Source organism: Onychostruthus taczanowskii, unplaced genomic scaffold, assembly GCF_017590055.1.
Source record: "Onychostruthus taczanowskii isolate IOZ18803 unplaced genomic scaffold, ASM1759005v1 scaffold4, whole genome shotgun sequence".
Taxonomy (NCBI): Eukaryota; Metazoa; Chordata; class Aves; order Passeriformes; family Passeridae; genus Onychostruthus; species Onychostruthus taczanowskii.
Genome location: NW_024501459.1, coordinates 22,973,358 through 23,001,186, shown reverse-complemented (window position 1 = coordinate 23,001,186; position 27,829 = coordinate 22,973,358). Strand labels below are relative to the sequence as shown.

The following is a 27,829-nucleotide window of genomic DNA, read 5'->3' as shown; positions in this document are numbered from 1 at the left end:
TGTAATGGTGTACATTTCTAACAAGTGCCAAAGACAGACACAGTCTCATGTTCAGATGTGGGAGGAGGTGTTTGCTGCTCACCTCACCACAGGGCTGGAAGTGATGTGCTCCTGGGCATGGGGCAGTCTCACCTGCCCCCATAGTCCAGTTCCCACCCAGAGACTTGCCTGACATGTTGCTACAGCATTGTCAGCATCAGCAGAAGAGGGACCTGCTGGGGTATTAGTGTTTTAGCACACCAGAAACCTGCTGCTCCTCCAGCAACCCACTTGCAGATGCAGTGCAAGAAATGGAGTTCCTATCTTCACAGTTCCCAGAACTGCTCTCAGCCCAAAATACCTTTGCTTGCTTTTTTGGTGGTTCTGTCTCATGGCAATACTGCAGTGCTTTTCTTTCACCTCTTATCTGGAAATAAATACACACACTTTGCTGTGCAAACTGCCAGCCAGCCTCCCACTCTTCAGTAAATTTCCAAGTCATAAGTGCTCAAGATTTGCCCAGTCACCACTGCCTGTGCTGATGCTGCCTCTGAGGGGTCAGGTAGAGATAAATCCTCTGCTCTTCCATCTCCACCCAACCCTCTAATTGCTGTAGAGGTCTTGGACCACTGCTCCCTTCTGCAGAGGCTGCAGGAGCCCTTGCAGGCACCACTGTCAGGTGGGCATTCTGTCCTCATTTGTACCCTGCTCATGAAGAAAAAAGGCAGCTAATATTAGGTGGTATCTAGGGGTAGGGTGGAAGTCCAGCTGGACGGTGCAGCCACTCCACAGCAGCTGATGGCTCCTCCTCACAGTCTCAGCACATTTAGTGCTGGTTCTATCAGAGCTGGAGCATGTCCTGGCAGCCAGAGCTGGCAGCTGGCAGCCAGCTCCATCCTGGGAGCCGTGCACTGGCACGTGGAGCCCGAGGGTGGCCGGAGCACAGAGCCCAGGGCCTGGCTGGTGACAGGCACACCTGGCTGCCACTGCTCCCGAGCCTGGCAGGGACAGTGGCACCTCGGCACTGGCATTTCACCTGCAGCCCTGTGGGAGAAGAAAAGGATGCTTGCTCTCCAGCTGCGTGAGCTGCGTGCACCAGCTCCACTGAAGGGTGTGGAAGGGTGCTGAGAAAAGCAACAAAATTCTGCACACAAATTCTGTAAAGAAAATGTTTTATTTAAAGTGTTAAATACCATCACCAGAATGAGTTTGATTTACATTAGTTGGTGTTCATTACAGGCCTAATCTGCCCTTTTTTTTCCCCCAACTGTAATTCCTTTTAACTTTTTAAAACGTACTATTTACAAGACAGCAGTGATCACTGGAATAGTACTATTTACATGACTAAACCATAAGTAGAATTGCAGACGTGTGAAAATTAAAAAAAATACATTAATTTTTTTAAAATAAATACTGCATAATGACAATTATGTACAAACCTTCCATGCGTCATGTCCTTGATTTTAAAATTTGAAATAATTTATAGAGGACTATGCATACAAGAATGTGTGAGCACATCTCACAGTGTCAGGAAAATGGTTATGTATTTTTGTTTAATATCTAGGGGATATTGTAGACTGCATGTTAGTAGTATTTATTTGCTGCTGGTAGACAGGTGTCTAAACTGTTTCAATAAATATAATTTTACCAGTCTGTCTATTAACTTAACAATAATCCATTATATAAACTCTGCAGACAAGACACAATCTCATTTTCTATGATATTGCACAAAGTAAAAGGCATTATAAGTGATACTGTTATTACTTTTTCCCTCTTACCAGGCATGTACAATTTGTTAATGGGAAACTTCAACAGACTTTCAAATAAAATCAGAATAATTCTGTGGCCATAAAGGTAAATGTAACATACTTGAAAAATTATTGCAAGATTTCAATATTAAACCTTTAGTAGGTATTAAAGGCATACAAAGACCCAGGAAAAAGAAGAAAAGGATATTTTGTAATTAAACATTAGCCAGTTACATTCCCTTTAAATAACAAAACTTAATGAGAAGCTTGAACTTGCAGCACCACCCGATGGTAGCTACTATCTGCTACAAACCCCAGGGTTCTGAAGATCCATTAACTGCAGCAAGGTTCTGGTAATGGTGTCAAATAGCTGACAGAGTGGTACTGATAAGCTTTCTTTAAGGCTATTTTACCAACCAAAGACTGATACCTTCCAGACTGATATTATCTAATTATGTCTTTTGCAACGCAAATGTAATTTATGAAAATTGAACTTTACAGCAGAACTGTATGGATTTGTAACCTTTGTTGCTTCTGTTATTTCAAAAATGTAGCAATCAATTTGGTTTAGTGCAAATAAAAATGCTTAAATTTGTTTCCTAAAAATCAGTCAGATACTTAATTTTTCCTCTTTCCAAAAACCTTCAAGAAATAATAGTTCAGTCTTTGAATGAAAGATGCTGGTGCTGAACACAAATTTATTGAAGACATCTTACAATGGCCACATGATTCCAGTATTTTGCTGTAGAATTCAATTTGAAGGTGAGAAAAAATGAAAATAAGTTACCATGCACTGTACAATAAATTGCAAAAGTTCAAATATCTTCTTTATCAAATACATGCTGAATTACATTAATGTACTCCCAAGCCATGTTGCAAAATCCTTTTCAACATGCTTGAAAAAAAGTAAGCTCTTAAACAATATTTTTCTCAAATAATTCAGAAATGCAGAACAATCTGCAACCCTGAACCAAATATGGGGCATAAGACAATAATAAGTCAAAAGGTAGCCATTTTAGAATATGCTGATCATCCTGGGAGGTAGAGGGGGAAAAGAGCAAAAGAAGGAGATTGGGAGGAGATATAGAGAAAGAAGGAGGTAAAAGAAGTGTACAATTTGCACATTATGTTGAACTTTACAAGGCTTGTACCTTTTACATTTAAATAAATTTAATATATTACACTTATTTCTTGTCACATAAACAGAATTTTAAATATTTGCTAGAAATTATTTTTTTATTTTTAATATAAGTCTGCAAAAACACAGACCATGACTGGTTTAAAGAATGATAAACGTGGTGTGTCTTTGTATCACCCTGTTGCATTCTCTTCCCTTTAAAACCATGCACTAGTGAAATTTATCTTTAAAAATAATATAAACTGTTGAAAATGGCTGATTTATTCTTTTTTTTTTTTTTTGCAAGTTGCAGCCCCAAGAAAATAATTTAAGTGTTCAGCTAAATCTGTGTCCATGCAAAAAAGTTTCTTAATTTCATACAGTACAGTATATCCACAGAACTTTATTTTTCAGAGTCCATCATGTCTGGGGTTTCACTGTGTGAACAGCTGGAGGTATGAAGCCTGCCACTTTAAGTCTTGAACCTTTTCAATATGAAGAGTTTTCAGATCTCAAGCAACTGCTGCAAGTGCCAGTTGACTTTTCCAGCATCCTTAGTTTCTTCTTCCAATGTCTGCTAATCCACTGACTTGTAACATGGCTCCATGGGAGGGTGACTCCGTTTCTGTGGCATAACCAAACTTTAGGAGGGGAGGGCAGATAAATAAAGAAAAGGGAGCAACAAAACAGATATGCCATTGAAAAGGACTTTTGTTGCATGAAACAGATTGATTTTTTTTAGTTTAGTCCATGGCTTCAGATTGGACCAAAACTGAGTCCCTGAACTCCAAACCTATCAGTTCTTCATGATTTCAGTCCATCACCTGAGGGCCTTCCGTAGGGCACAATGTGTGCAACTTCCTTGAGAACACAGGATCGCGTTGCAGCCCTAGAAACAGGCTCAGAAGACACAACATTAAGCATGCAGTGTTACCAGGGTTTGCGACCTGTAATTTTATTTTTTTGTAACGCTGGTTGCTATGACAACAGTTTCACAGCTGCTATGAGCGAGCATACGAAGGTCCTGTTGAACTTTCAAGAGATGATTGGGAAGCTCTTCTAGTGAGAGGAGCTAAGGTTGGGTCTACTAGGGAAGAAGGAGGGAAAAGTTTGAACCACCCAATCACCATGTTGGACAGGTCCAGTTCATCTAAAAGTATCTGTGCCACTCCCATAAAGGATTTGTGATCCATACGTCCATAGTCTCCCCAAACAATTATCTGTTAGGTAAAGAAACACAAGAAAATAGAAAAAATTTAGTGAAAATGTCAAAAGCTTTAATCTGATTTGTCAAAAATCTCTGCTTATTTAATTACAGTAAGGTATGAAATATCCAACTGATATATCCAACTGAAGAACTGAAATATCCAACTAAACTACGCTGACACAGTTTAGTTCTGTGTATCCTAATCATGATGCAGAGACAGAAATGATCTGGGCACCAGCAACAATTATCCACGATACCAGGGAAAGCCCAGTGAGCGGAGCCCATACATACAGAAGAAGCAAAATAAATCTGTAACTCACTTTTGCTCCCTTCTACTTGCATACTCAGTTTCTACTTGCATAAATAGCTATTACTGTTATGTTCATCTACTCAGCAAGTAAATAAAGTATGAACATTTATTGCCAAATAAAGCCTGAAAGAAATTCGAAACTCATTCAGTGAAAACTGTACAGGGGATATTTTCAGGTTCAGAGGAATATTTATGTAAATTACCTGTAAAACTTTCCCTTGGGGACTTTCTTCAAATGATAGAAGTTGCTGATAAAGTGGTTCCAGCGTTTTTCTTGCTACCTTTGTTTTCTTTTTGGCTATGCAGACTCCATTTTCTAATAGATACACCTTTACATATGGTGCTTAGAAGAATGAAAATAGAGAACAGTAAGTAAAAAAAGTCTAGATTTTTTTTGTGTAACACACACACTTTCTATCACCATATAAAAATCTGCTTTTAAAGGATATATGACTTGTAAGAACCAATCTCCACAAGAAATATTAACAATTATTCCCATACAAAGCATCCATGTGTTTTCTTTACTGTTCTCCTCAGGTGTAATTTTTTCTTGACTTCTTTTTGTATGTCTCTTTTACCATGAAACAATTCAGATTTTGACCTGAACAAATCAAGTACTCCTATATATAGCATCCCTATACTGTACAATGTGCAAAATAGGCCCATTAAGTAAATGCAAGACTTGCAATGACTTTGGTGAAATCTGGATCAATGCTCCAAATTGTTAATAATTTAAAATTACCTACAAGGTGAAAATCAGTGAAGAAAGGACTCTGACACAATTTCTATTTCGGCAGAAGAGCTTGCTAAAAATATCATTATATTGTCCTTTTCACATAGTGTTACAGGACATCAGAATAAAAAATAAGGAGTAAGTATCAAATATTGGTCTACTTTTCAAGTAGTTACCTATTCCACATCTCTGGATTCCCTCTTCATTCCTGAGACACCTATATAAAATCTTCAGTATATACTTTTCTTCGTACCCCATAACTAAGGATGCCTTTGCTATTACCAAAAATATTTTTGGGTCTTCTGGTAACCTGATTTTTAATTTCCTCCTGAAGTAGGGCTGATTTCTGGTGTATCATTTCAATACAGTATGCATTTCAGTATACAACATTATAACCTACTGAGATTTGAACTTGTTAAGGGTTGGCAAAGCTGAACAGAAAAGCCACAGACCTTTCTGGTAGAATGCTGTTCTCAGAATCATAGAATATACTGAGTTGGAAGGGACCCATTATGATCATGAAGTCCAACCCCTGTCTCTGTGCTAAGATTGTTACTGAGGTTTTTCTTCCTTACCTGGCAGTGTCTTTGAACCTGGTTTTACAACAAGGCCACGGGCTCGGATTATTTCTACTTCCAGTTGTCCTTTCTTATCCATCATTCCCACCTGAATATCTCCTAGATAACAAAAAGAAATCTCAGCATTGTAATTCAGAACTACTTTAATATACAAAATGTTGAAAAAACTTCTAAGATGAATATGTGGTGACTTGTATAGTCTGTTTTTCATCAATAAGTATGATCTGGATTTTAACACTACTATGTAATTTAATATTTACCCTCTTCGCTGATATTTATGTTAGTAAACAATTTAAAACCTCTGCAATAACCCCTTCTCTCCCATGTTCCATGCCTCTAATACTTCAAATTAATTTCTATTTCCCAAGAGTTTCATATTAAAAAAAAAAGGCAGCAAGGGAATTAATACAAAGCAGCTCCGTAAAACTGCTTGAAATCTCTTCACCATGTCTCTAGTTAAGGACAAGTTATGAAAATATAACTTGCTAATATACAAGCCTGTAAACACAATGGTAACAAATAGTTTGCACCTAAATGACCAGTTTTTACACAATATTATCCAAGTGATTCAGACAAAAGTTTGGTCTCATTAGCCCCTTTTTAAAGATGGAAAACTGAAGAAGAGGTAAAAGGCTGAACTTTTCAAAGCAACTTTTGCATGTCTTCATAAGCATCCATGATTACATTCAACTTTAGCCGAGGTTACAGCTTTGGTCTTAACAGAGTTGTTCAAAACCACAAGAGAAATCCATATTTAAAGGGACTCTAGACAAATGTTATGTTCTAATTACCTGACCAAATAGAATATGTCATATCTAGAGGGCATAAACACTTACCCATTGATGGGGTTGCCAATGTCTGTCGTCCTACAAGCTGGGCAGGACCAAGTCCATCCAGAAAATCACTGAACTGGCTGTCTGCAGCCAACCTCACACCAGGGAAGATCAAACTAGAAATCAAGAAATCATATTGAAAAAGAAAGCAAACAAAAATACACTTAAATTTGCCCTCTGTTTGTTTGTGGTTTTCATTTATTTGTTTGTTTTTTGTTTTGTTTTGGCTTGGGTTTGTTTTTTGTTTTCTAGATGTTTTGCACTTAATGTTTGGGGGTTTGGTAGTACTGTAAGAAACTTACAAAACAATTACTGTAACTTTTGAAATCCCACAGTGTTCAACAAGCAGCAATTTAGCTTCCAGCATATAAACAAACAGGTAAAGAAAGCACTCTCCTCAATAATTTCCAAATTTGTATTCTTCCAGCATGTTGTCCTTTTCTAACGCATAAAAGACCACTGTTAATTATCAAAGTATTGACATGAGACCAGTTCATTAAGATACTAACACACACCCTTACCACTGATTTAGTTACATCAAGGTTAAATTGCCCACATTTCTCAGTTACTGCGAATTCAATGGCTAAATATCAAATGTACACAGTGAAATGATGACATTAGACCAAATACTGGTTGCTATTTTTAAAACTGCCATTAATTCAAAATATTTTGTTGAAAATGTCTTTGAGAATGACGTCTATTCAATAACAGAATCGAAATCCCTTGTGGCAAATGACCAAACTAACTTAAAATGCTTGCCATAAATTATCTGTGACCCATTACAGAGCAACAAGAACTAATGAAATTTGTAATGACCAGTCATTAAGAAATGTCCATTTCAAATGCATATAGTGCACCAGCTTGGAAACATAAAATATATTGTGCAGCATAGAGGGATTGTCCAGGGCTGTGAACGCCACTAATAAATCAACCCTCAATAAGACTTTTCTGGGCAATGTCTCAGATATACCATTCAGAAGTTTTTAACTTGGGCTTTTATGATGCTATGATAACCATGATACATAACAGACTTGTACTTGTGCCCAGATAATTTCTTCAGGTTAAAAGTAGCAGAATCTTTGAAAAACTCTTGAGCCCAGTGAGCTGGAAGTGCTCTGGAAATGCCTTGCTCTGCATAGCACTGACGTACACCAGGAGTTTTTGGAGGACAACTTGTCCATATCTGTGTTTTACCTGGTGTACTGCACCTGCTTCCCCTCCTTACACACCTCACGATGGTGATCTGACACACCATGTGCCCTTCTCACGGCACAGCAGAAACGATCCACCTCCTTCCCGCACCAACAGTGGGAGACTCTTTTCAGTCACAGGGGAAGACTTAGGCTTAGTCCATCAATGACACTGGCTTGTGAAGGGAATTCTGACTGAACAGGACCCACAGCACTCACTGTGCTTCTCCCTAACAACCAGTTTCATGGAGAAATGTCCCCCAGCTTCATGGAGAGAACCCCACAGCTGTAAATGCTGCTTACTTTCCCTCAGAGCTGTAGCTGTTCATGCTCCCATCCGTCGACTCCCGGCTCGCCTGGCGAGTCATCCAGTTCCTCATCTCCACGGCCAGCCCTGTCTCCGTGCTCCTCTGGACAGTGCTCCGCAGCTTCTTGCCCCCTGCTTCTGTTGGAGACAAAAGAGAAGCCCCCATGCCACTGTGCTGTCGCAGCTGGGCAACCGTGCATGCCCCTGCTGCACGTGGCACAAACAGTCAGAGCCACAAATTAATGACCTGTAACGAAACTTCCATTTAAAATGTATCCATTTTTTAGTATCAGGAAAACAGCACCATAAATCTCTTTACAGGATCAGGATCTTAGTTCTGTCACCGCCTTCCAAGGTCAGACAACACAAGTCTGCCCACAGAGGTAACCAGATTTAAACAATCCATAGTCTAGACTGTTTAAAATATATTTTCCCTGGATGAATAAATCCCTCTTAGGAATTCAATTAAAATGTTACCATGATGTCAAAACCTGAAGAGAAATGTTCTAACTCAGATGGCTTATTGTTTTAAAAGCATTTGGTCATTATCTCCTAAATCAAGTTACAGATATCCATTAGTGAGGACAGTAAACTAAAAATCAAGAAGCCTTCCCATGCTTTCTTCTCTACTCACTAGCTGGTAAATTTAAATTTATATTTAAAATATACAGTATTTTTATGGACAATAAGAAACTTTATTATCACCTTCAAGAATAACAATTTTTCTATCTATTTGCATAGTTTAATTTTACTTGTATAACCAGCAACAAGACAGATGTCTGGGTATCAGACAAGGGGAAAAAATACTCAAACAATATAATAGCATTTTAGTGTAGAAATTTTGATCAAGACCTCAACTGGATGAAAAGAGTAGAAACGAAGCCTCAGTTTTTCTTTCATGAATAAGAGAACCACTCCATGTAATTTCTGATTTTAAATGCTGCTCCCTGCAATGGAACAAGGAATACTGCATACTTATTTCTTTTAATCTGTTCTATACACCTCTGAGTGCAGCACAGTGATCTGTAATATACCAATATTATAAAAGAGAAAAAAAGTTTAAAACCACTACAATAATAACAATTCTTAAGTACTGATACAATGAGGGTAGAGTAATATCCAATATCTTAGGATATCGATGGACTCAACTTCCTTTGCAGTTGTTTGTAGCATCTGGTACCCTTTACACCTTCTCTGCCTCGTCATCTGCTAGAGGTCAGAAGAACTTCTGTGAGGATGGTGAAGCTTTAGGGATTTGTAAAAGGAAATGAGCAAAAGGAGGAGATCGTCCTGGGATGAGGACTACCACAACCCAGGGGGAATGTGTGAGCACAGGGACTGGCTTAGAGTAAGAGGATCTTCACCCTCAGACAGGGAATAGGAGAGGGACTTCAATTTCCATGTGTGCACTCATTGTCACTGTCATACAGGCTGCAGTGTGGGTTGAAGTCTCCCAGGCCCTTCAGTCAGGAGGAATAGTAGGTCAATAAAGAACATGGGAAATGTAGTGATGTGGGAACTAGACAGCAAAAATACCTTGAAAACCATTGCCTCCTTGTCAAGAAAGATTAATAACTACAATATTTAGCAGCAGTGAGACATTTCTGCAGCAGTATAATGAGTGATTCAAACCACATTGCTTATTAAAAACCTTCTACATATTCCTTAAGACCATCACTTTGAATCAGTACATAAAAATAGTAATAATAAGAGAAGTAAAAATTTTCCTCTAGAACTTCAGCTACACAAATGAATTCAGTACACAGGAGAATGAAAAAATAAATTTTATTGCATCAAAATTACTTCTAAAAATGCCCATCAATACCTGATGTAAGAAATGCAAAAGGTGATATAAGAAATAAAAAAGGCACGAGGCTACTACTAAAACATACAGAAAATGAAGGTCAGAAATCAACAATTTCATGTCTTTTGGGTTGCACCATTCCAAGGGTCTGCTGGTTTATTATTTATATTCAACTAATGAAAGCCGGCAGCTGACTTCCAACAGTGGTCCGGAGTTGTTCTAAAATACAAGCACTCATTTCAAAGAAATAAACCCACAAACCGCCAGGAAAATATCATGCTGTAGTTTTGTAGAAAAGGTACACTGCATCATAGTAACATGTGAAAGGCATACAACTCTGAAGCCCCACAGGACATTACTCTTCTGTTCTAATAACTGTTTTGATGAGTAAGCATTCATTTTCATTCAGCCTCACTGAATAATGGTCATTCTCAATTTATTATTGTAAACATTAAGCCCCTTAATGCAAATTTAAAAGAACATCTTCATCTTGCATGATTCTTCAGTATCTTTGTACATCTTTCAAAGATTTGGGAGTTTGGGAGAAATATATGTTTGATTATGTAATATGTGAAGGATTATGTAATATGTGAAGGAGTATATAGTAACTTTCATTAATTTGTAAGGCAGATTTTTTTTCTGAACTAGAATTGTAAGTCTGTATGCCTTCATTGTAGAAGAATAGAATGCAAAAATGAATATATCCATTTGCACATCAATTTACTGAGAAATCAAGGCAGAACTCGTGCAACTGCCATTCAAGCCATCATAGAGACACACATGTTTACAGCATCCCTCTAAAGCTTAATTTAAAGCAGTTTTACTTTCCCACATTCATTTTAACTGAAATAAGTGGTCTGGTTCACAAGACAACAGGCACACAAAGATACAACTTTGATACAGCATGAAAATTAGATGTGTAGTATATCCAACTTTTGTATAAGTACAAGAGGTAAACCATAATTATTTTGACCTTAACATGGAATTTAAGGAGGGCTGAAAGGAGGTTATGTGAATAACTATTTCCCAATTTTCAACAGAAACAGGCAGTGCTCTCGAATGGTCTCCAAAGAGAAAGATCTGACCTTTCACCAATAAAGCTCCTAATCATGATGTTGATGCTTCTTGAAGTTAGAATTGAAGATTTTAACAGCAAAATGGCAACTTGGAATAAATTAACACGAGACCCAGATCTGGATGGTGTGACTCCTGAGACACGGCTTTTGACATGAATATTCTTTCAGATGAAACCTGGCTAAACAAATGCATAATAATACATGAGAAATATCCCCACTTGATTGCCCCCAATACTAGCAATGTATTTGTCCCTGGAAAAATGTTAATAAATCAAAAATAATCCTACAACTCCTCAAACAATTTAAAAGCAAAGACAGTATTTGTGTCATCCATAATTTATGTTTCATAAATTCAGCATTAAAAAATTAAAAAGGTTTCAAGCAGCAATGAAACCACAAAGTAGCTGCTCAGCTTAAAGAAATAGCCTTTGGTGCCATACTTCCAAGCTGTAGCTGGTAGAGCATCTGATTGAAGATCACATCACTCTACTAAAGCCAAACTGGTTTCCTCATTCCTGCCCGGAAATTGAAACCTCCTCTCTTGTGTTAATTCAACTACTCACGTGGCTGCATTCCATACTGGACCCAAACCAAAAGGAACAACAACAAAAAAAAAGATTTAAAGTTGCTCTTTTTCTTTCAAGACAGATAATTTCGGAAAAGATATTTGTCAAGACAAGCAAACAGCTGAATGAACCCAACTAAGGCACTACAAACCTCTAGCTAGACAAGTAACTTGGGAATGAAACACTTACTCAGAAATAACTATCTAACTGGTGTCACTGTAAAAGTGGAGGTTGGTTTTACAATCCTAAAGTATATATACTTATACACTCATGTTATGCATGCTGTTTTAATCTTAACAAATGAAAAGACATGGAAATGAGAGCTTAGAAGTGTACTTTGTTGTTACATTGCTGAGTACCTACAATTAAAATAATTTTACTCATAATTTCCTAAACTCTAATAAAGAACATTGAAAATGTTCTCTGAATTAGTATAAGCTAATTGCCCTAGCAAAAAGAAATTTCTCTCAAGTCTCCCAACAAAATATGGAATATATTATTTGAAAAACACTAGCTCAGATTCTCGTAGCCATATTGTAAGGAGTGGAATAAATTACCAGAAATAATTGCTCTGGTATTTATGAAAGCACACTCATTCTTACAGTTAATCACACTGGTAATTTAACTAATATGGTTACTGCAAATAGACTCCACAGGCCACATTTTCTAAGTTACGCACAGAATTATTTGTTCCCACAACTTGGAGTGCAAATCACTTACAAATTAGGGATGCAAAACTACTGATACAATCTTCAACAGCAGATGAGCAGAAGTCAAAAACTGCAGTGAATACAACAGATTACCTTCCATCATCTGGGATCTAGCCAGACGAAATCCACGGCTGGCGGTGAGAGTGAGAGCTCTCAGCTTGCTCTCGGCAGGAACTTCCTACACTGCTCCCCAGCAGGCACAGAGCCAAGAGAAGACATGGCACAGGCACAGGCAGGCTGGCTATGCCAGTCCCCAGCTGGTATGTGATCTCTTAGTAGGACTTGTAGGGAGCACAGAGCAGCTGTGGCTTCAGAAACACACTTAAGCGTTTGAGGTGGCTCCTCTCTGCTCTCACCACCTCACCAGAAAAGCTGCACAAAAACTTCAGCATTGCAACCTCAACTCAGGAGTTAGATCCACAAACAGAACAAGCTGCCTCTAAGTGCCCATTTTTTAAGACTAAAATTATTTACATACCTAGCTACCTGCTCCGGATATGTTAACAACTGGTTAGATAAAAGACAGTCTAAGAAAATTTGAACCTACAGAAGAAAAGGGGGACAGGGTAGGTCTCAAATTCCCTTGCAGCTGCACAGCTCCGTTTCTGGAGTAGCTCAAGTTTTGTTTGCACTGAAGAAGGCACTTAGCTCTTGTTGAAGCACTAGGAAGCACAGCCAAATTATTTCTTTCTCTGTGCTACCCACAGACCCCAGGCAGAAGACATGGTTTAGGATCTCTTAATTTAAGCAGGATTTGGGAAACACAGATTCCATTGCCACTTGAGTTTGAGCTCATTTCACTGATTCTCATACGCCAGCACTAACAATCAGCTTATAAGTTTTGTGTTACAGTCCTTCCAATGGACATTTTCATGGCGCATGATGTCAGCGTTTCTGAAACCCAAAGAGCATTTCAGAGCTGGGGGAAACTGTAACCAAGGGCTCTCTCTTACTTGTAAGGAAGAAAGAAAGATCTGCATTCTAGCTCCTGCTTCCACAAGTATCTGAACGTAAAATACCGATAAATTTTGATTGGGACAGGAATGGCCTGCCCTGATATGCCCAAAGTAGAGCTGCCTTCAGCAAGAAAGCTCTTCAGTATGTGAGCAGCCAGGTTTGGAAAGTGTGAGAGAGTCTGGGCTGACTGCCTCGGTCTGCCCCATGTATTTTTAAATTTCTTGGGAGGCCTTACTAGTTTTTCATTTTTGGTCAAGAAACACTTTTTCACTCTTGTCCTACTCTTTTTCTTTCTTCCTCTGGCCATAAAGGAGGCATAGCTAATCAAGATAGCACCTAAGAAAATGTAAGAGAGAATTGAATTAAATAATCAACAATAACCAACTGCAAAACTGTTGCTTGCCCTCTGGTCAAATGCTGGTATAGAAGATTTGGCATCTCATTCTTGATGAATTTTCTGCAGGACCCAAGAGGCATCATGAATCTCATTTGTTTCTGGCCAGATTGCAGCATCCTTTGCCTGCATTCTACTTCCCTGCCATGGCAAGGCTGGTCATATGTTCAGCCAACTCTGTGCCTTGGTGTGGCCACGCGATGTGAAGTCAGTTTACCCCACGGCTTCTGAGCAATGCTGTGGTTTCAGGCAAGCACCTGCTCCTTATTCTCTCCCACATCTTCATTACATCTGCCACTGTAATTTCACTGCTGCTCTGATGTCCATTCTCCAGTCTTAACTGATCCTTCAGCAAATTATTAAGAGCATCAGAAAAGAGAAACTGGTTTTGTCTGTGTGTGGCACCCATCACTTTAGGATCTTCAACTTATGGTTTTATGTTCCCAAAAAGGTTTCTGAAATATTTTTATAGGACTGAACTGTAAACAAAGAGCTGTTTTCCTGCATACACAATAAGTACTTAATGTTCCTAAAACTTCAGTAACCCTGGCATTATTATTCAGAATCACATGCTACATATAAAAAGGACGCATAACCGTTTTGAACACCCTATGGTTTGTTTTCAGTATCTGTACTAAGTTATACTCCTGGTAATCCCAAATAAGTATATACAGAATTGCAGCACAGTCTGATGCTTGGCCATTCTCATGACTAAGAATTTAGCCCTGATAAGAGACAGCTGTCCTAGGGAATCAAAACTAATTAACCACAGCTCTAAGGACAAGAAGGCTTAGCGCTGACTAATTTCCACTTCTCTTTTGGTTAGCTGGCTCTGACTATAACAACAAACAGCCTATGCAGGTCTGGTTGGGTCCATTCTTTTTCAGGTGCTGACTAGAGATCTTGACAGTGAGATGCAGATCAGGAATAGAACTACACACAGCCACTCAGGCCCTTCCAGCACCACCGCAGAACTCTCTGTTACTGATAAGGCCATCAGTTTTCTAGGTGTGGTCCAAGGATTTACCTGCCAAAAGCCATTTACCTGCTGTAAACCTGAACACAGACAAGAAAAAGCATGTCTTTGTAGCCCACAGCCATACCTCCCATGTAACAAGTGATCTGAATGAACAGATCTTCAGGAGCCCTCATTTAGACCAGTTATGATCTCCACACGGACAAATGTTATCATTCAAATATAATAGGTCTCCAATAATTTGTGCATATTTTGTGCATGTGTCAAAACAGAATGGTAGCATTTTATATCCACTTTGTACATCCTTTACAACAATCTATGTAACTACAAAAAGTGCAAAGCAGTGGGAAATTGGTCTCACCCCCAATCTATTAAAATCCTGAAAAACAGAGAAAGTAATTTTGTGGAATTACATTCTAATTTTGTATACCATTTATATAAAGAATATAGAGGTACAACTAGATAGGTGTACATCTTCATCACAGGAACTCTTCACATCCAGTCTCTGATTTTGCCAATGACAAAGGATGATCATCCAAAGTAAACAGAAACCATTTCTGCAGTTTTAAGATGTAAATGATTTTTATGTTTACGTGCCCATTCAATTTTCTGGATATACACCATTCTTATGTATTTTTTAATAACCATTACTTCATGCAGTGTCAAGAGCAGATTAAAAACGCTTAAGCAGCAAAGAGTACATATATTGAAGAGCTTAGAATTGATTTTTTTTTTTTTTTTGCATGATATGAAGTGAGAGATACTTTCTAAATATGGAATAATGGCAGTAACACTATTCTTTATCCCAACCTCGATTATTTTTATTGCAGCAAGGGTCATTGCATACACTATCAGACAGATCTGGGCAGCATTTTTGAATGATGTACCAAATGTGTTGAAACAATTCAACACCATCTATTAAGGCTTAATGAAGAAGATGGTGCCAAGAACTAGGATGGCTACTGAGATTACACAAATTAGAAACAGCTCCTCCATTGCTTTGTCTAAGATGAATAATGATCCTATGCAAATACCATTATTTAAATAACCACAGTTCACAAAAAACGGAGCAAATTTCACACTGTAATGACCTCTTTTCAAACTACTGCTCTTAAACATTTACCTCCTCAAACTGAAACAATGACAACACAGTGCATTGCTGTTCTGACTACATTCTTGACCTTGACACTGAAAAATTACAATTACAGCATGCAGCTAGGAGACAGGTTTTTACATGTTTATGGAGGTACCCCCAGAAATGCAACTGTAATTCCACTGCTGCTGCTACAGCCATATCCAAATTATCTGTCAGCTATTCAGGTACACGCTGCAGTGTAACCAGCAGCTCAGAAGAAAAACACAACTATAAGAGAAATACAGCTTTAAAAATGTACTGAGCATTTCTAACTTTTTTCCACTTTTCCCTTAGCTTTCCAGAACACGTGATTTTTTTTTTTTTGTCACGCTCATTACTTTGCCAGCAACAGTACATTTTTTTCTATGCTTATTTTTTTAAAGGTCTTATCAATTTTGGCATCTACAGTCACTTCATTAGTAGAGTACTTGAGTATAACTGTTAAAAACACTTGTGACTTGCTTGAAATGCCTGCTATACTGCCTCCACCCTTGAACTCAGCCCATGGAGCTGCAGAAATGGGACAGACCCACCACCATGATGGAAAGGCTACCTCAAGTCAGCCCCTGAACTGTGCCCTAACAGCAAACAGAAAAAATGATCAATGATAAACTTAAATGTCATGCAGATTCTTATAGAACAATTATTATTGCATATTCAGAGTGCTTTTTATCCTCCAGGATGAGTGACCCCACCACTACATGCAAAGTGCATCTCTGTTGTGTTAGCATCAATCCACGAGAGATCTTTAAAGCTTCATCTCTTACAGGATAACCTGTCACAGGGCATTATACCCTTCTTTCATATCCTTCCTTGGCTCTGCCTATGAACATTCCATATAAACAAGGTCATCTTTACCACCAAGGCTAAAATGTAGGCCAGTTCCCCTAAGATGATGTAGTTATTTTCGTTTTCTTCATAGCCTGACACTCCTATATTACTTTATTCTTTTTAAGATGGTAATTTTAAATGGTAACTACTTCATGCGCAGAATTCTCTTCAGTAATTACTGTGTTAATGAATTTATTGTTACTACTTCCCCCATTTTCTATTTCTGGTCAAATTATTGTCTGCTTGTTATTGTCTACTGGGACCTCCAGAGGGACACTGTGATCTGGCGGTCTAACCACAGGAACAGAATCCAGGAACTGCTGAGTTTTATTCCAGCTGTACCAATGTGCAGTGAACAATCAGTGAAAATGCCACTGAAGCCATTACCAGTGCTCAGCTGAGCAGCTCAGCATGCCTTTAAATAAGTCCTGAGTCTTCATTCAGGGGCAGCACTACTGCTGACACCTAAGTGGGATCCAGCAACCCCTCCAGCAAGTTTCCCAGCTAATTATCAGCCAGGTGACAGGAGAGTAGAATGTGCTTCTATTCCTGCTGAACTCCTGCAGCAACACTCAGACACCTCTTCCAGTAGACATCAATATGCAAAACTGTAATGTAACTTCTCAGCTAAGACAACTAATTTTTGCTATTTTTGGCACGATTGTCTTGGACTGAAGAACATTCTGTGGCTTTTTTTTTTTAAATTGCCTTTTGTTTTTCTAACATACTGGGAGACCAAGATGCTTTCCAGCTCTTTCTGAATTAATTTATGTTTTAAATTATCATAAATTATCTCTTAAATTGTCTTCAGCACCTGCAAAGCATTTGGCTTTTCCCTTCAATCTCATAGCTTCACTACCAGCCAAAGACTTCAGCAAAGGAAGATATTAAATTAAAATATACTCACATTCGGTGGGCATAGTTCTGCATACAGACCTTGCCATGGCCAGCAGCTCCACAGCTGCACTCCTGGCAACATGCTATTTAACATGTTTATAACAACACTTCAGTGTAAATGCAAATCAGAAGTGAAGTATAACAAGGAAATCATAGTGACAATTTATTACAGTAAACAATACACAGTGTAATTTGAGGAAGCACCAAGTTACCAGTCCCACTCATAAAAACAGACATAGGTTTTCTAGTGATCACATCACATGACCTGAGCCTCTCTTCTTTTCCCTGCATGTTGGATAACTCTCCTTCTTCTCCAGTAAGCTTTTTGTACATAAGAATTCATTCACTCAGTTGTTCATGGGGAAATTTAGTACACTCATGCACTACTTGTAAATATATCATGTGCATGAGACTTTGCACGATGACTACACAGACATCTAAAAGGATATCACACACACTTATACTGGAAATTCTCTTATCGTTTGACAATCACAAAATTTCTTTAACTTCAGTGAAGCCAAGATTTCAGAAAAAATATGAGGCCTGGAATGCTTCAAGAGCATTCACACACATGCTGATTTGTACTCTGTCCCCATACCTCTTCAACAATTTTCATGTAATTTAAGTCTGTTCTAAGTGGTATTTGACACCAATCATCACTTCTGTATGCAGGCCATACATTTTATCATCAATGAACCTAACAAAATAAAATACAAAGGACAGCTCTTTAAAATCCTTGATACTTTGACAACATGAATAATTTTCTCTGGCACTATGTTAGTCCTGTGTGTATACATGCAGACACGCCAGAAAGAAATGGATGATGCAAAGAAGTTTTTGCTAACACCTTTTACTAGATGTGGCTAAGAATAATGAACTCCTAAATAATGAATGTGCATAAACTTGAAGGATTCATCTCAACTGATCAGCAGGTAAGAAATGCTATTTTAAATAGCAGCTCCCTGTACTGCAAACCTGGCCAACCATGGCAAGTTTAGGCCTAGCCATGACAAATTCCCCTGTAGCCTGCAATGGTGAGGCCACACTTTGAGTATTGTGTTCAATTTCTGGTTCTCCAAGGACATTGAGGTGCTGGAGGGTGTCCAGAGAAAGGCAACAATGCTCTAAAAAACACATCTTATGAGAAATAGCTGAGGCAGCTGGGCTTGTTTAGCCTGGAGGAGACTCAGGGGGGATCTCATCACCTGACAGGAGGCTAGAGAGGTGAGGGTCAGGTTCTTCTGCCATGCCTGCAGTGAGAGGATGAGAGAAAATGGTCTTAAACTGAGACAGGGGAGATTCAGATTAGATACTAGAAACAAAACTTCCCTGTTAGGGTGGTGAGGCACTGGAATAGGTTGCCCAGGGAGCTGGTGGAGTCACCACCACAGAGGTGCTCAGGAGGTGTCTGGATCTGGCCCTGGGTGATGGGGTTTAGGGTTACAGTGACAGTGCTGGGTGGGCAGGTGGACTGGATGTTCTTGAAGGTCCCTTCCAACCTTGATGATTCTATGATTCAAATTCATGGCTACCAAAACCAGCAAAGAGCAGCCTTTCCACAGCCCACTTCTTCACTACATCACAACTTGGATGCCAGGGTTTAAGAGACCTCCTTCTTAAATCAGCTGACACATAAAGGGATCTTAGTCATCATGTTCAAAAACAGCTTCAAAAATTATTAATTTGTTGTATTGAGTTACTTGCTGCTAAATTATTTCTGAACTTGACAGTACTCATATTCTTTCATACCACCTCTGGACCAGTATATCCACTTCAGCACTTAATAAAAAAAGTCTCCAAGAGAGTATCTCAAATAAATGCCTCAACAGGTCAGATTTTCTAGATTTTCTATTTCTATTAAAAATATGACTGAGTGTGAAATGTGAAAAAAAGAAAAAAAAAAGAAAAATAAAAGCACCCTTGTAACAGGTTATCTTTTTTAAAGCTATCCACCACATGCAGAAATAACTGTATCGCGAGGACAGTTAACTTATGAAGTGCGTTTGACACCTTTTTCAGATTAAACTGTAAAAGAACATTTGTATATGAACATGGAGTGCATGTACCACAACTACTTTAATTACATTACATTAATCTAATTGCATAAGCACTCATAAGACAACAAATTCCAATTTGAGTGCAGAGGTGACTTGCCATCCAGAGAACACATCACAGTTTTTTCTTTCTAATCCTACTGAGAACACTTGGGAAATTATCTTCACCGTCAAGCCTGCCATTCCCTCCTCAACCTGGTATGCCTAAACTGAGGAAGCAGAAACTCAAATCCATAAAACTGCATAGCAGTTCCATTCCTATTTTTTTAATGGGAATTAATGAAATGCATTTTCAAGTCTAAAATAGGGTCTGATAACATAAATCAACACAACATATGATATGTTCATCATTATACAATCTTTTAACACTTCTCTTTGAATAATTTGCCACAAAATAAATAAATCATTACAACTATCCTTAAATTTACAGATATTTCTCTACTGACTTCCATGTACTTTATATTTCTTTGAACCAGAGAACAGTTTTAAGCAAGCACAGATTCCACCAAGGAATAAATTAAATGCTTCCTAGAGAAGTAAAGAAAACCAAGTAGAATAAAACAAATCAATACTCTGATTTCACACAGGATTAATGCAATTATTATATTTAAAAATCAGGACTGAAAAGAAAAAGCTTCAGGAATGATAAAGAAAAATAATCTTTAAAGAATACCTAATTTAGGATAATTTATGATATTTTCAGTGTGTGCTTTCAGCCATACTGTTTATTAGCACATCAATAGTATTAAAAATGCCATCTGAAGCCTACCCTGCAGTCTACTGGCAATATTTTGCAGTTCACTTCATTGTTCAAGGCAGGGAGCAGATGAGAGTACTGATGGACAGCAGAGTTCGCCCCAGGGGGCAGTCACTTCTTTTCCACGGAAAGGGACAAGCTGGCCAGCCCCAGAGTAAGAGCAGGGATAAGGTAAGGGACCATACTTGGGATTCAATCAGAAATGAGAGGTGCTTTGGAGAAAAAAATCAGAGACTGTTGCACGTGAAAAGATAAATTAAAACACCAAAGACTGGGGACACACATTACCCACTGAACTCTGTGGAAGGTGATAAATGAACATGCAGATATTTTAAATAGATCATGTATGGTGTACACACACAGCTGATACATCTTTGTGTAGCAGCACTGGACATTGGTTTCTCTGTTTTATAGTGCTCAAGTCTATTGAAGGTGCAATTTGCTCCATTAATCTTAATGAAATTAAAAATCTTGAATTAGTTCTGATAAAACAAGGGAAAGCCCATCAGTTCATTTTATACATAAACATATTCAAACACAACAGACTACTTTCTTTATGAAACCAGTATACTCAAAACAAACTCATGAAATACAAGTTCCATCCTGGACAGTTTGGCACCATGCATAACTATGTACGTACATTTGCACATTCCAAATAGTAAACCTTTTTGGGGGGCATGGCTACGCTCAAAATCCACTGCATTTCTCTTGTTAGCCTTCCACCTACACTGCTGCCTTTAAGGAAAGGGTACTTGGGGCCAGTATTTAATTGCTCAGCTCTGGTGTACTATACAGATTATGTTGTAAGGACAGACACGGGATACCCGAACAAGCCCGCAGATTGTCGGAAAAGCACCTGCGAGGAAGTGTGGTTTGTTTTTCGTATGAATGACTAGAAAATTGAAAGAATGGAAAGATCCTCTATCCTGTATATCTCCCCCCAACATAACTGAAGTTCAGCCAGCAACTTCATTCCCAATGCAACGATAAACATCATCTGTTAAATCCCACCTCACTTTCCAGCTACAAGCACGGTGCTACCAATCTCTCTCGTAGCCCAAGCCACTCTCCATCCCTCGCGTCCCCCACCCGGCTCCTCGCCCAGCCCGACTCCCGGCCCTTCGCGCCGAGCCCGGCCCGATCCCGGAGCGCCCGCGGTCCCGGCGCACACCTGCGGCCACCGCGCCCCGGCCCCTCACCTCCGTCCTCCTCCTCCAGGGAGTTCATGCAGGGAAAGTAGACCGCCAGCGCCTCGAAGGAGGCGGAGAGGCTGCTCCGGCTCTGCGAGCGCTGCATGGCGCGCCCGCCGGCCGCCGTCTGCCGGCCCATCTTGGCCGAGCGGCACCCGCCTTTGGCGCGGTACAAGAAGCGCGGCGTCTTGGCGGCGGGGGCTGAGGGCGGCGGGGAGCGCTGGGCGGGCTGCGCGCCGCGGAGCTCGGCTCTGCCCCGCTGTGCCCGGCTCTGCCCCCGAGACTCACGGGCGGGACGGCCCGGCCGGGGCGGCTGTAAATACCGAGCGCGCCGGAGGCAGGGCCGGGGCACGGCGCCGGCCGGTAGCGGCGGGACGTCCCGCAGGCGCCGCCCGCAGACTTTGTTCTCCGCCCGGTTCCCGCTGGGCTGGCAAGAGGCAGCAGGCGGGAGGGGCGCGCCGGGGCTGGCCGGGGGCTCGCGGGGATGCTGGAGGCGGAGGGAGGCCGGGGAAGGGGCGGCCCCGCGGCTCGGCACCAAGCGGAGACCGCAGCAGCGGCCCCGGCGGGAGCGGGGCCGGTCAGCGCTGCCCCGCTCCTGGCCGGCAGCACACACCTGCGGCCCACGGGCGACAGTCCGCTCTCGGGGGCGGTCTGTAAAACAGGGAACGAACCACTGGAGCAGAGAAAGGCCGGACTGGGAAGGGGTCCGTGGGATGAGGCAGGGTCGCTAGAGCCAGCTGCCCTGGCTGGGGGCCAGACGGCTTTGAGTATCTCCAAGGATGGAGACTCACAGCCTCTCTGGGAAACCTCACTCTTCAGTGCTCACTCACCCTCACAGTGAAAAACTGGTTGTGCTGATGTGAACCTTCTGTGTGCGAGCTTGTGCCCATTGCTTCTGTCAAGCGTCTCTTGAAGAGCTGGCTCTGCAAGCCACAGGCAAATCCTTCATCTCTTCTCCACTTTAGGCCAAGCTGTATTTCTCTAAAGCACATCTGCCTCCTTAGCAAACGAGTGTACCTTTTCTGAATTCAGTCCTTAGAGGATTTGCTTATAGCTACATCACATAATTTTGGGGGTTTTATCCAGTCTTACTTCCATATCTTCCTCAATGCTATTTAATGTTACTTTTTTTTTCTTTTATCCAGTATGTTACATTAATTGAGTATATAGCAATTGGCAACCTTTTCCCTGAAACGCTAAGAAATTAAAGCACTGGACATGATTAAAAAGAGGTACTAGCTAGTGGAGCAATCTTTTGAAGCATCAGTAACTTATTCCACTATAGTTCATGACAGTGCAAAAGTGCTATCAAACCTTGCACATGACTATTGTTTCCTTATTTGCCTTTTGAACAGTAATGATAGTAAATGCAGAACTTGGGGTGCATTCAGTTTTCTTTCAAATAAAAAAATAATTATGTCAAAATAATGGTTAAATAATGTTTAGGGTTTGATCTAACAAACTTTGCAGACAGAATGATGGATTGCAGTGAACTGAAACTCTTCATGAAGAAAGTGTGTAGAGTGTAATACACTTCACACCCACCATGTGTTTCCTTGAGCTGATGATTGGAAAAGGTAATGATAAGACATTAAAACTAGCCAACACTATCTTGCTGAGGAATGAAAACTAGTTGGAACTTTAGCATTCAGGGATGGAACCATTATCACTCAATCTACAGCAAAACAGTGAGTTTTTACAGCTATTTTTTACAATTTTACAGTTTTACAAATAACTTGATTTCTAGATCACTATAATATAATAAAGCACGTTTCATGCAACATAATAAGAACTTATTTTAGAAGAACATAGATCCCTTTTTTTCCTCTTTACTGCCTATAAAAGATGCCCAGGGCAGCTTCTCTAGGCTCTGACATCTTTTAGATGTCTCATTCAGGTCATGTTCCAAAATGTGTATTTAGTTGCTCATCATGTTTCTCTGGCCTCATGCCCAGTTTTGTCCCCTCCCTGTGATATTTTACAGATTAACAAGAAGGTGAGCTGCCAAGACAGACAGACACCTCTCTTGTATGCCACAGGCAGGCCCACAGGCACTCCATGGTGGCAGAGACTGCCAAGGTCTGTGGTGGACACCTGGTCAGCCTGCAGCACCTCTTCCCCTAAAATCACCCTTTGCATTACATCCCTTTAAAGGATTTTCAAGTGGTAGAGTGAGCTTTTCCTGTTTACACTTTACTCTAAAAAGATGCTACTGAAATACTAGAAAGCAAACAACTCTAAAAAAAAGTGTAATGGTAGTAATAAGAATAATAAATATCTAATATACAAAATCATGTAATTAACAAGACCCAATAAAATGTGTTGAAATAATTGCTAAAGATAGTTTTTTAAGACTTGGTGACTATAGAATTTTCTATCTATAAACACTAAAGCAGATAAAATAACTTCCTTCAACATTTTTATCAATGTAAGATTTGTCAGAAAAGTAAATTTCCATTAAATAATAATTCATGACTGCCTTTGAGAAGTTTGATAACAAAAATGAGTTAATGTTCATTACATTTCAGATGAATTACTGTTTACTTTCACAAAAACAGTTGAATAAAACTGAAAAGACATTGAGAATGCAGAGAAAGGCAAAACAACAGTTGGGTGACTTGGAGATACTTACAAAAATATAAATAAACTCTAGAATACATATTCAAAAAAGAGCAACTGATTTGGAATATCTCTTTCATATACTTTCACTCACATTTATAAATATTCCTTGTAAGTACTCCCCTTAGAAGTATCTCTTGTAGAAGAAATAATACCTGCTTAGAAGCCAGGAGACTTCTAAGCTATTAATAACAAGTTGACATTTTTGCTAATATTGCATTGTATATAAAAAAACCTGTTACTGTCATTGATAAAATCAGCCTATACCAAGAAAAGCACTTTAAAACCTCAACCATCTGTAGTCAATTACAAATTACCCCAAATAGACAGTAGGATATCAGGCACCTATGCAAAAAAATCTGTGACAAAAAACCACTGGATCACCATCCCATCCAAGCTTCCTCAATATGCTTCTGTCCTAATTTTCTTTCTTTAAGATAAATGTTTAAATGGAAGAATGAAAACAGACACAAAGAACTGAGGTGAGAAATCCATAAATTCTCATGGTATTTGGGGAGGCTGCCCTCAGTTTCTAATGATTGCATTATACAAATAATCTAATTGATGGCAATCTAGACACATCCTGAACTGCAGAAAACAAATTTACTACCCTGACATTGACAACACCCCCCAGTTGTTTTGCTGATTGTTTAAATTTTAACTGACACTCATTGATTTGCTTCACCAGGTAGAAGTGAACAAAATTCCTGTTAAAGAAACAGCACCCAAATTCCCATATCAATGCTAAATATTAAGACAAAGCAAGAGACTCGCAGGTATGCTATTTTTTGAACATTTTCATAGTTTGCTGAAAGAAACTATGTTGTAGGAATCCAGGTCAAACAGAACAAGGTCAAACACCTTCTATAAATGTATGTACTGTCCTAAAGAACTGCTATTTGCAAGGTTGGATTTATTATAAAATATTTTGGAGGCTTATCTAAAGAACTGTGGAAGCAATTGCTTACTAGTTGTGTTCCCTGAAAATTACTAAAAGATGAATTTGTGTCTGTATATTTGGTGTCAACCTACTCTAAATACAGCCAGCCAATAAAAGAATTCTGAATTGAATAAATGTACCTTTCTCTTTTTATGTAGATATGCCATGTGAGGTAATTTACAAAGTAGCATGGAAATTAATGTATTCCCCATGTTTTTCCATGTTTCACTGTAACCGGGTGTATTTCAGCCAGCTTGCTTCATGTAAACACTAATTATTAGACTTAAAATGGGGATGCTTCAGAAAAATAATGAGTCTGTGATTCCTTCATGAATCATACCTTTTATCAAGGAAAGAAAAGCAAAAGGAAAAATGAAATTTCTTCACTTCCCATTTCTGCTTCTATGTACTGAACCCAGAGGCCATAATTCCCTGGAGTGAAGAACTCAATAATTTTTATGGTGTTTTTTTTTTTTTTTTTTATTGCCTATATTATGGATTAATTCCTAAAGCCTGCTTCAGCTTCTGAACACAAGATAAAAGCACACATTGCCATAAAAGAATTCTTGAGCTCTTGTGCACATTTTGGAGAGGATTCTCCAGGGCAGTCACTATGGAAGTGTGATTTAAAGTTTCTCCCTTAACCTGCAATTAAGGAAGGTATCCTTGGGAATGGGACTGGAAAGGAGTTATTGACTTTTCTTTGTCACCTCTTGTGTCAAGCATTGCCGACAGACTTCTTTTGTTGGCTACAGAAAGGATTTATTTTGTTTGTGATTGTCTTCAAAAAGAACCAATTCAGCTGCTGAGCTTTATATGCTGGTTAATTATCTTTAACTTGCACCACACCTATCAACTATTAGGCATAACATATTAAAATTGTAATTCCCACTCTTAATTAATTCCCACTTATAAGAAATCTTTGTGCAACATGTCGCTACAAAAAGGGCAAACTGCTTCTTCTTAAAACAGCAGGGAGAGTCCCCCACAGCTCCCACACTGTGTTTTATTTCACTGAGTTTTTGCCTACCTCTCATGCCCTCAGTCTTCACTAATCAGAGACAGCCAGCATGTCAACAGAGAAAAAATACTTGACAAGGACCTCAAAAAGAGTTAACTGAATTGTCTCCCACTCCAAAAAATAACCCAGTTTGAAAACCCAGCATTTATCTAATTCTAGGAAGACACAAAAAAAAAAAAAAAAAACCAAAAAAAACAAAAACAAAAAAACCCAGTATTGGTTGGAAGAAATGTTATTCTCCAACTGGGTCTCCAATTATTCAAGCAATTTCCAGTAATTTGTCCAGATTAACTATCACTGAAATATACAACTGCTATTATTACTGAATTAAACCTTTTTTTATTTTTTCCTTTGTGAAAAGCTAAGACAATACACTGAAAAGATCATTAAAACATGGCCCAGTTAGTGTAAAACAGGGTTTATGTATAAAAACTTGTAACATGTAGTAACAAGATGCTATTGCCTGTAATTTGCTAAATGTTAGGACTGTGCTGGCTGTCCTCATTCCCTACAGAGACGGGCATGTGCCAGCTCCTGCCCAGCACTTTGAAAGGACAGATTCCAGAAATCAACAAGATCCTTCACAAAGTATTGGCTACTTTTACTGAATCCCATCTTATAAAAATTCACTGTTCTTGACTTAGTATTTTTTTGATCATGATCAAAGAATCATAGAATGGTTTAGGTTGAAAGGGACAGTTAAAAGTCATCTAGTCCAATGCTCTTGTGACGAGCAGGGACACCTTCCACTACACCAGGTTGCTCAGAGCCCCATCCAGCCTGACCTTGAATGTTTCCAGGGCTGAGACTTCTACCTGTTCCAGAGTTTTACCCCACATGTTCTAAAAAACCTTTTCTTATATCTTATCTAAACCTACCCTCATTTGGTTTAAAACCATTACCCCTTGTCCTGTCACAACAGACTGTCCTAAATAGTTGCTTCCTGATTTGTCATTACCTTTGTCATGAGCTCCATCCCAGGGCAATAGCTCCCATGCAGCATTGACCTTCAGTGGCCTCCTACTCTTCTTAAATTTTCATGATATAACAATAATTCCTATGTTATTTCTACATCTAGCAGTTAGATATACGTTTTCTAAATTTTACTTTATTTAAATTATACATTTTGGGTTTTCTGAGCATCCCCTACTAAGCAGTCCCAGAGAATGCAGATACGCTTTTCTGTCTGCTTACATGGTAACAGTAAATTTTTCCATTCTCCCACTTATTTTGGCATTTTCTACTGTAAGGTCGACTCCACCCCAAATATCAAGGTAGGTACACAGTACAGATTTATACCAAAATAGCTTTGCTGACTGACACAGCTGTTCTGGGAGAATTCCCTAGTTGTTAGTGCAAGTGCAGTTATATCAGCAAAACAGGATTCTCCTAGAACTGCTTGTTTTGCATGCCCACCTTAGGACTCATTTACTGGTACACAGTTCCTGCATTCCTGCATGGGAATAGTGGTTCCACTGATCCCATCACCTTAACAGTCTCTGCCAATGGGACTCTAACTTCAAGTAATTCAGCCCATGTGGAGATAATTTCAAAGTCTTGCACATTTTCAAAGGATGCAGATTTGAACAGCTGAAAGAAATTACTTTCACTACATCTCTTTTAAACACTCAACAAATTTCAATTTCTAAAAATAAAATCAGGAAATTTTAACATAAAAAATGTTTTAAAAGGTAGAAATAGAAAAGTATTTTGGTTTTTTTCTTGGAAACATAGGCTGCTTTCAGATGCATAAAGATACCAATTTTAGTTTCTTAAACAATATAGTTGGATTGCTTGTCCTGCAGTTTTACATTCTCTTCTGCATTAAGCTTTCTTTAATGAGCATAAAGGAAATCTATAAAAGTAATTATTTTGCTTTAATGCTAATATTAATCACATG

The 27,829-nt window shown here is 39.1% G+C and overlaps 1 protein-coding gene across 38 annotated transcripts in view; it reads right to left on the bottom strand.

The window, feature by feature from the left end:
- Nucleotides 1-1,134: 1,134 nt before the first annotated feature.
- The window catches only part of RIMS2 (regulating synaptic membrane exocytosis 2), a 447,681-nt gene continuing 420,986 nt past the window's right edge, over nucleotides 1,135-27,829 (bottom strand). For 37 of the 38 annotated variants that reach the window (XM_041412624.1, XM_041412610.1, XM_041412613.1 and 34 more), the window contains 5 exons: nucleotides 7,999-8,140; nucleotides 6,509-6,621; nucleotides 5,670-5,771; nucleotides 4,565-4,704; nucleotides 1,135-4,064 (listed from right to left, as the gene is read on the bottom strand). In XM_041412624.1, coding sequence (XP_041268558.1) covers nucleotides 3,846-4,064; nucleotides 4,565-4,704; nucleotides 5,670-5,771; nucleotides 6,509-6,621; nucleotides 7,999-8,140 — 716 coding nt within the window. In that variant the 3' untranslated portion in view covers nucleotides 1,135-3,845. Of the gene's footprint in view, nucleotides 4,065-4,564; nucleotides 4,705-5,669; nucleotides 5,772-6,508; nucleotides 6,622-7,998; nucleotides 8,141-21,358; nucleotides 21,622-27,829 lie in introns of those variants that run through there. The other variant, XM_041412651.1, reaches the window with a different exon arrangement.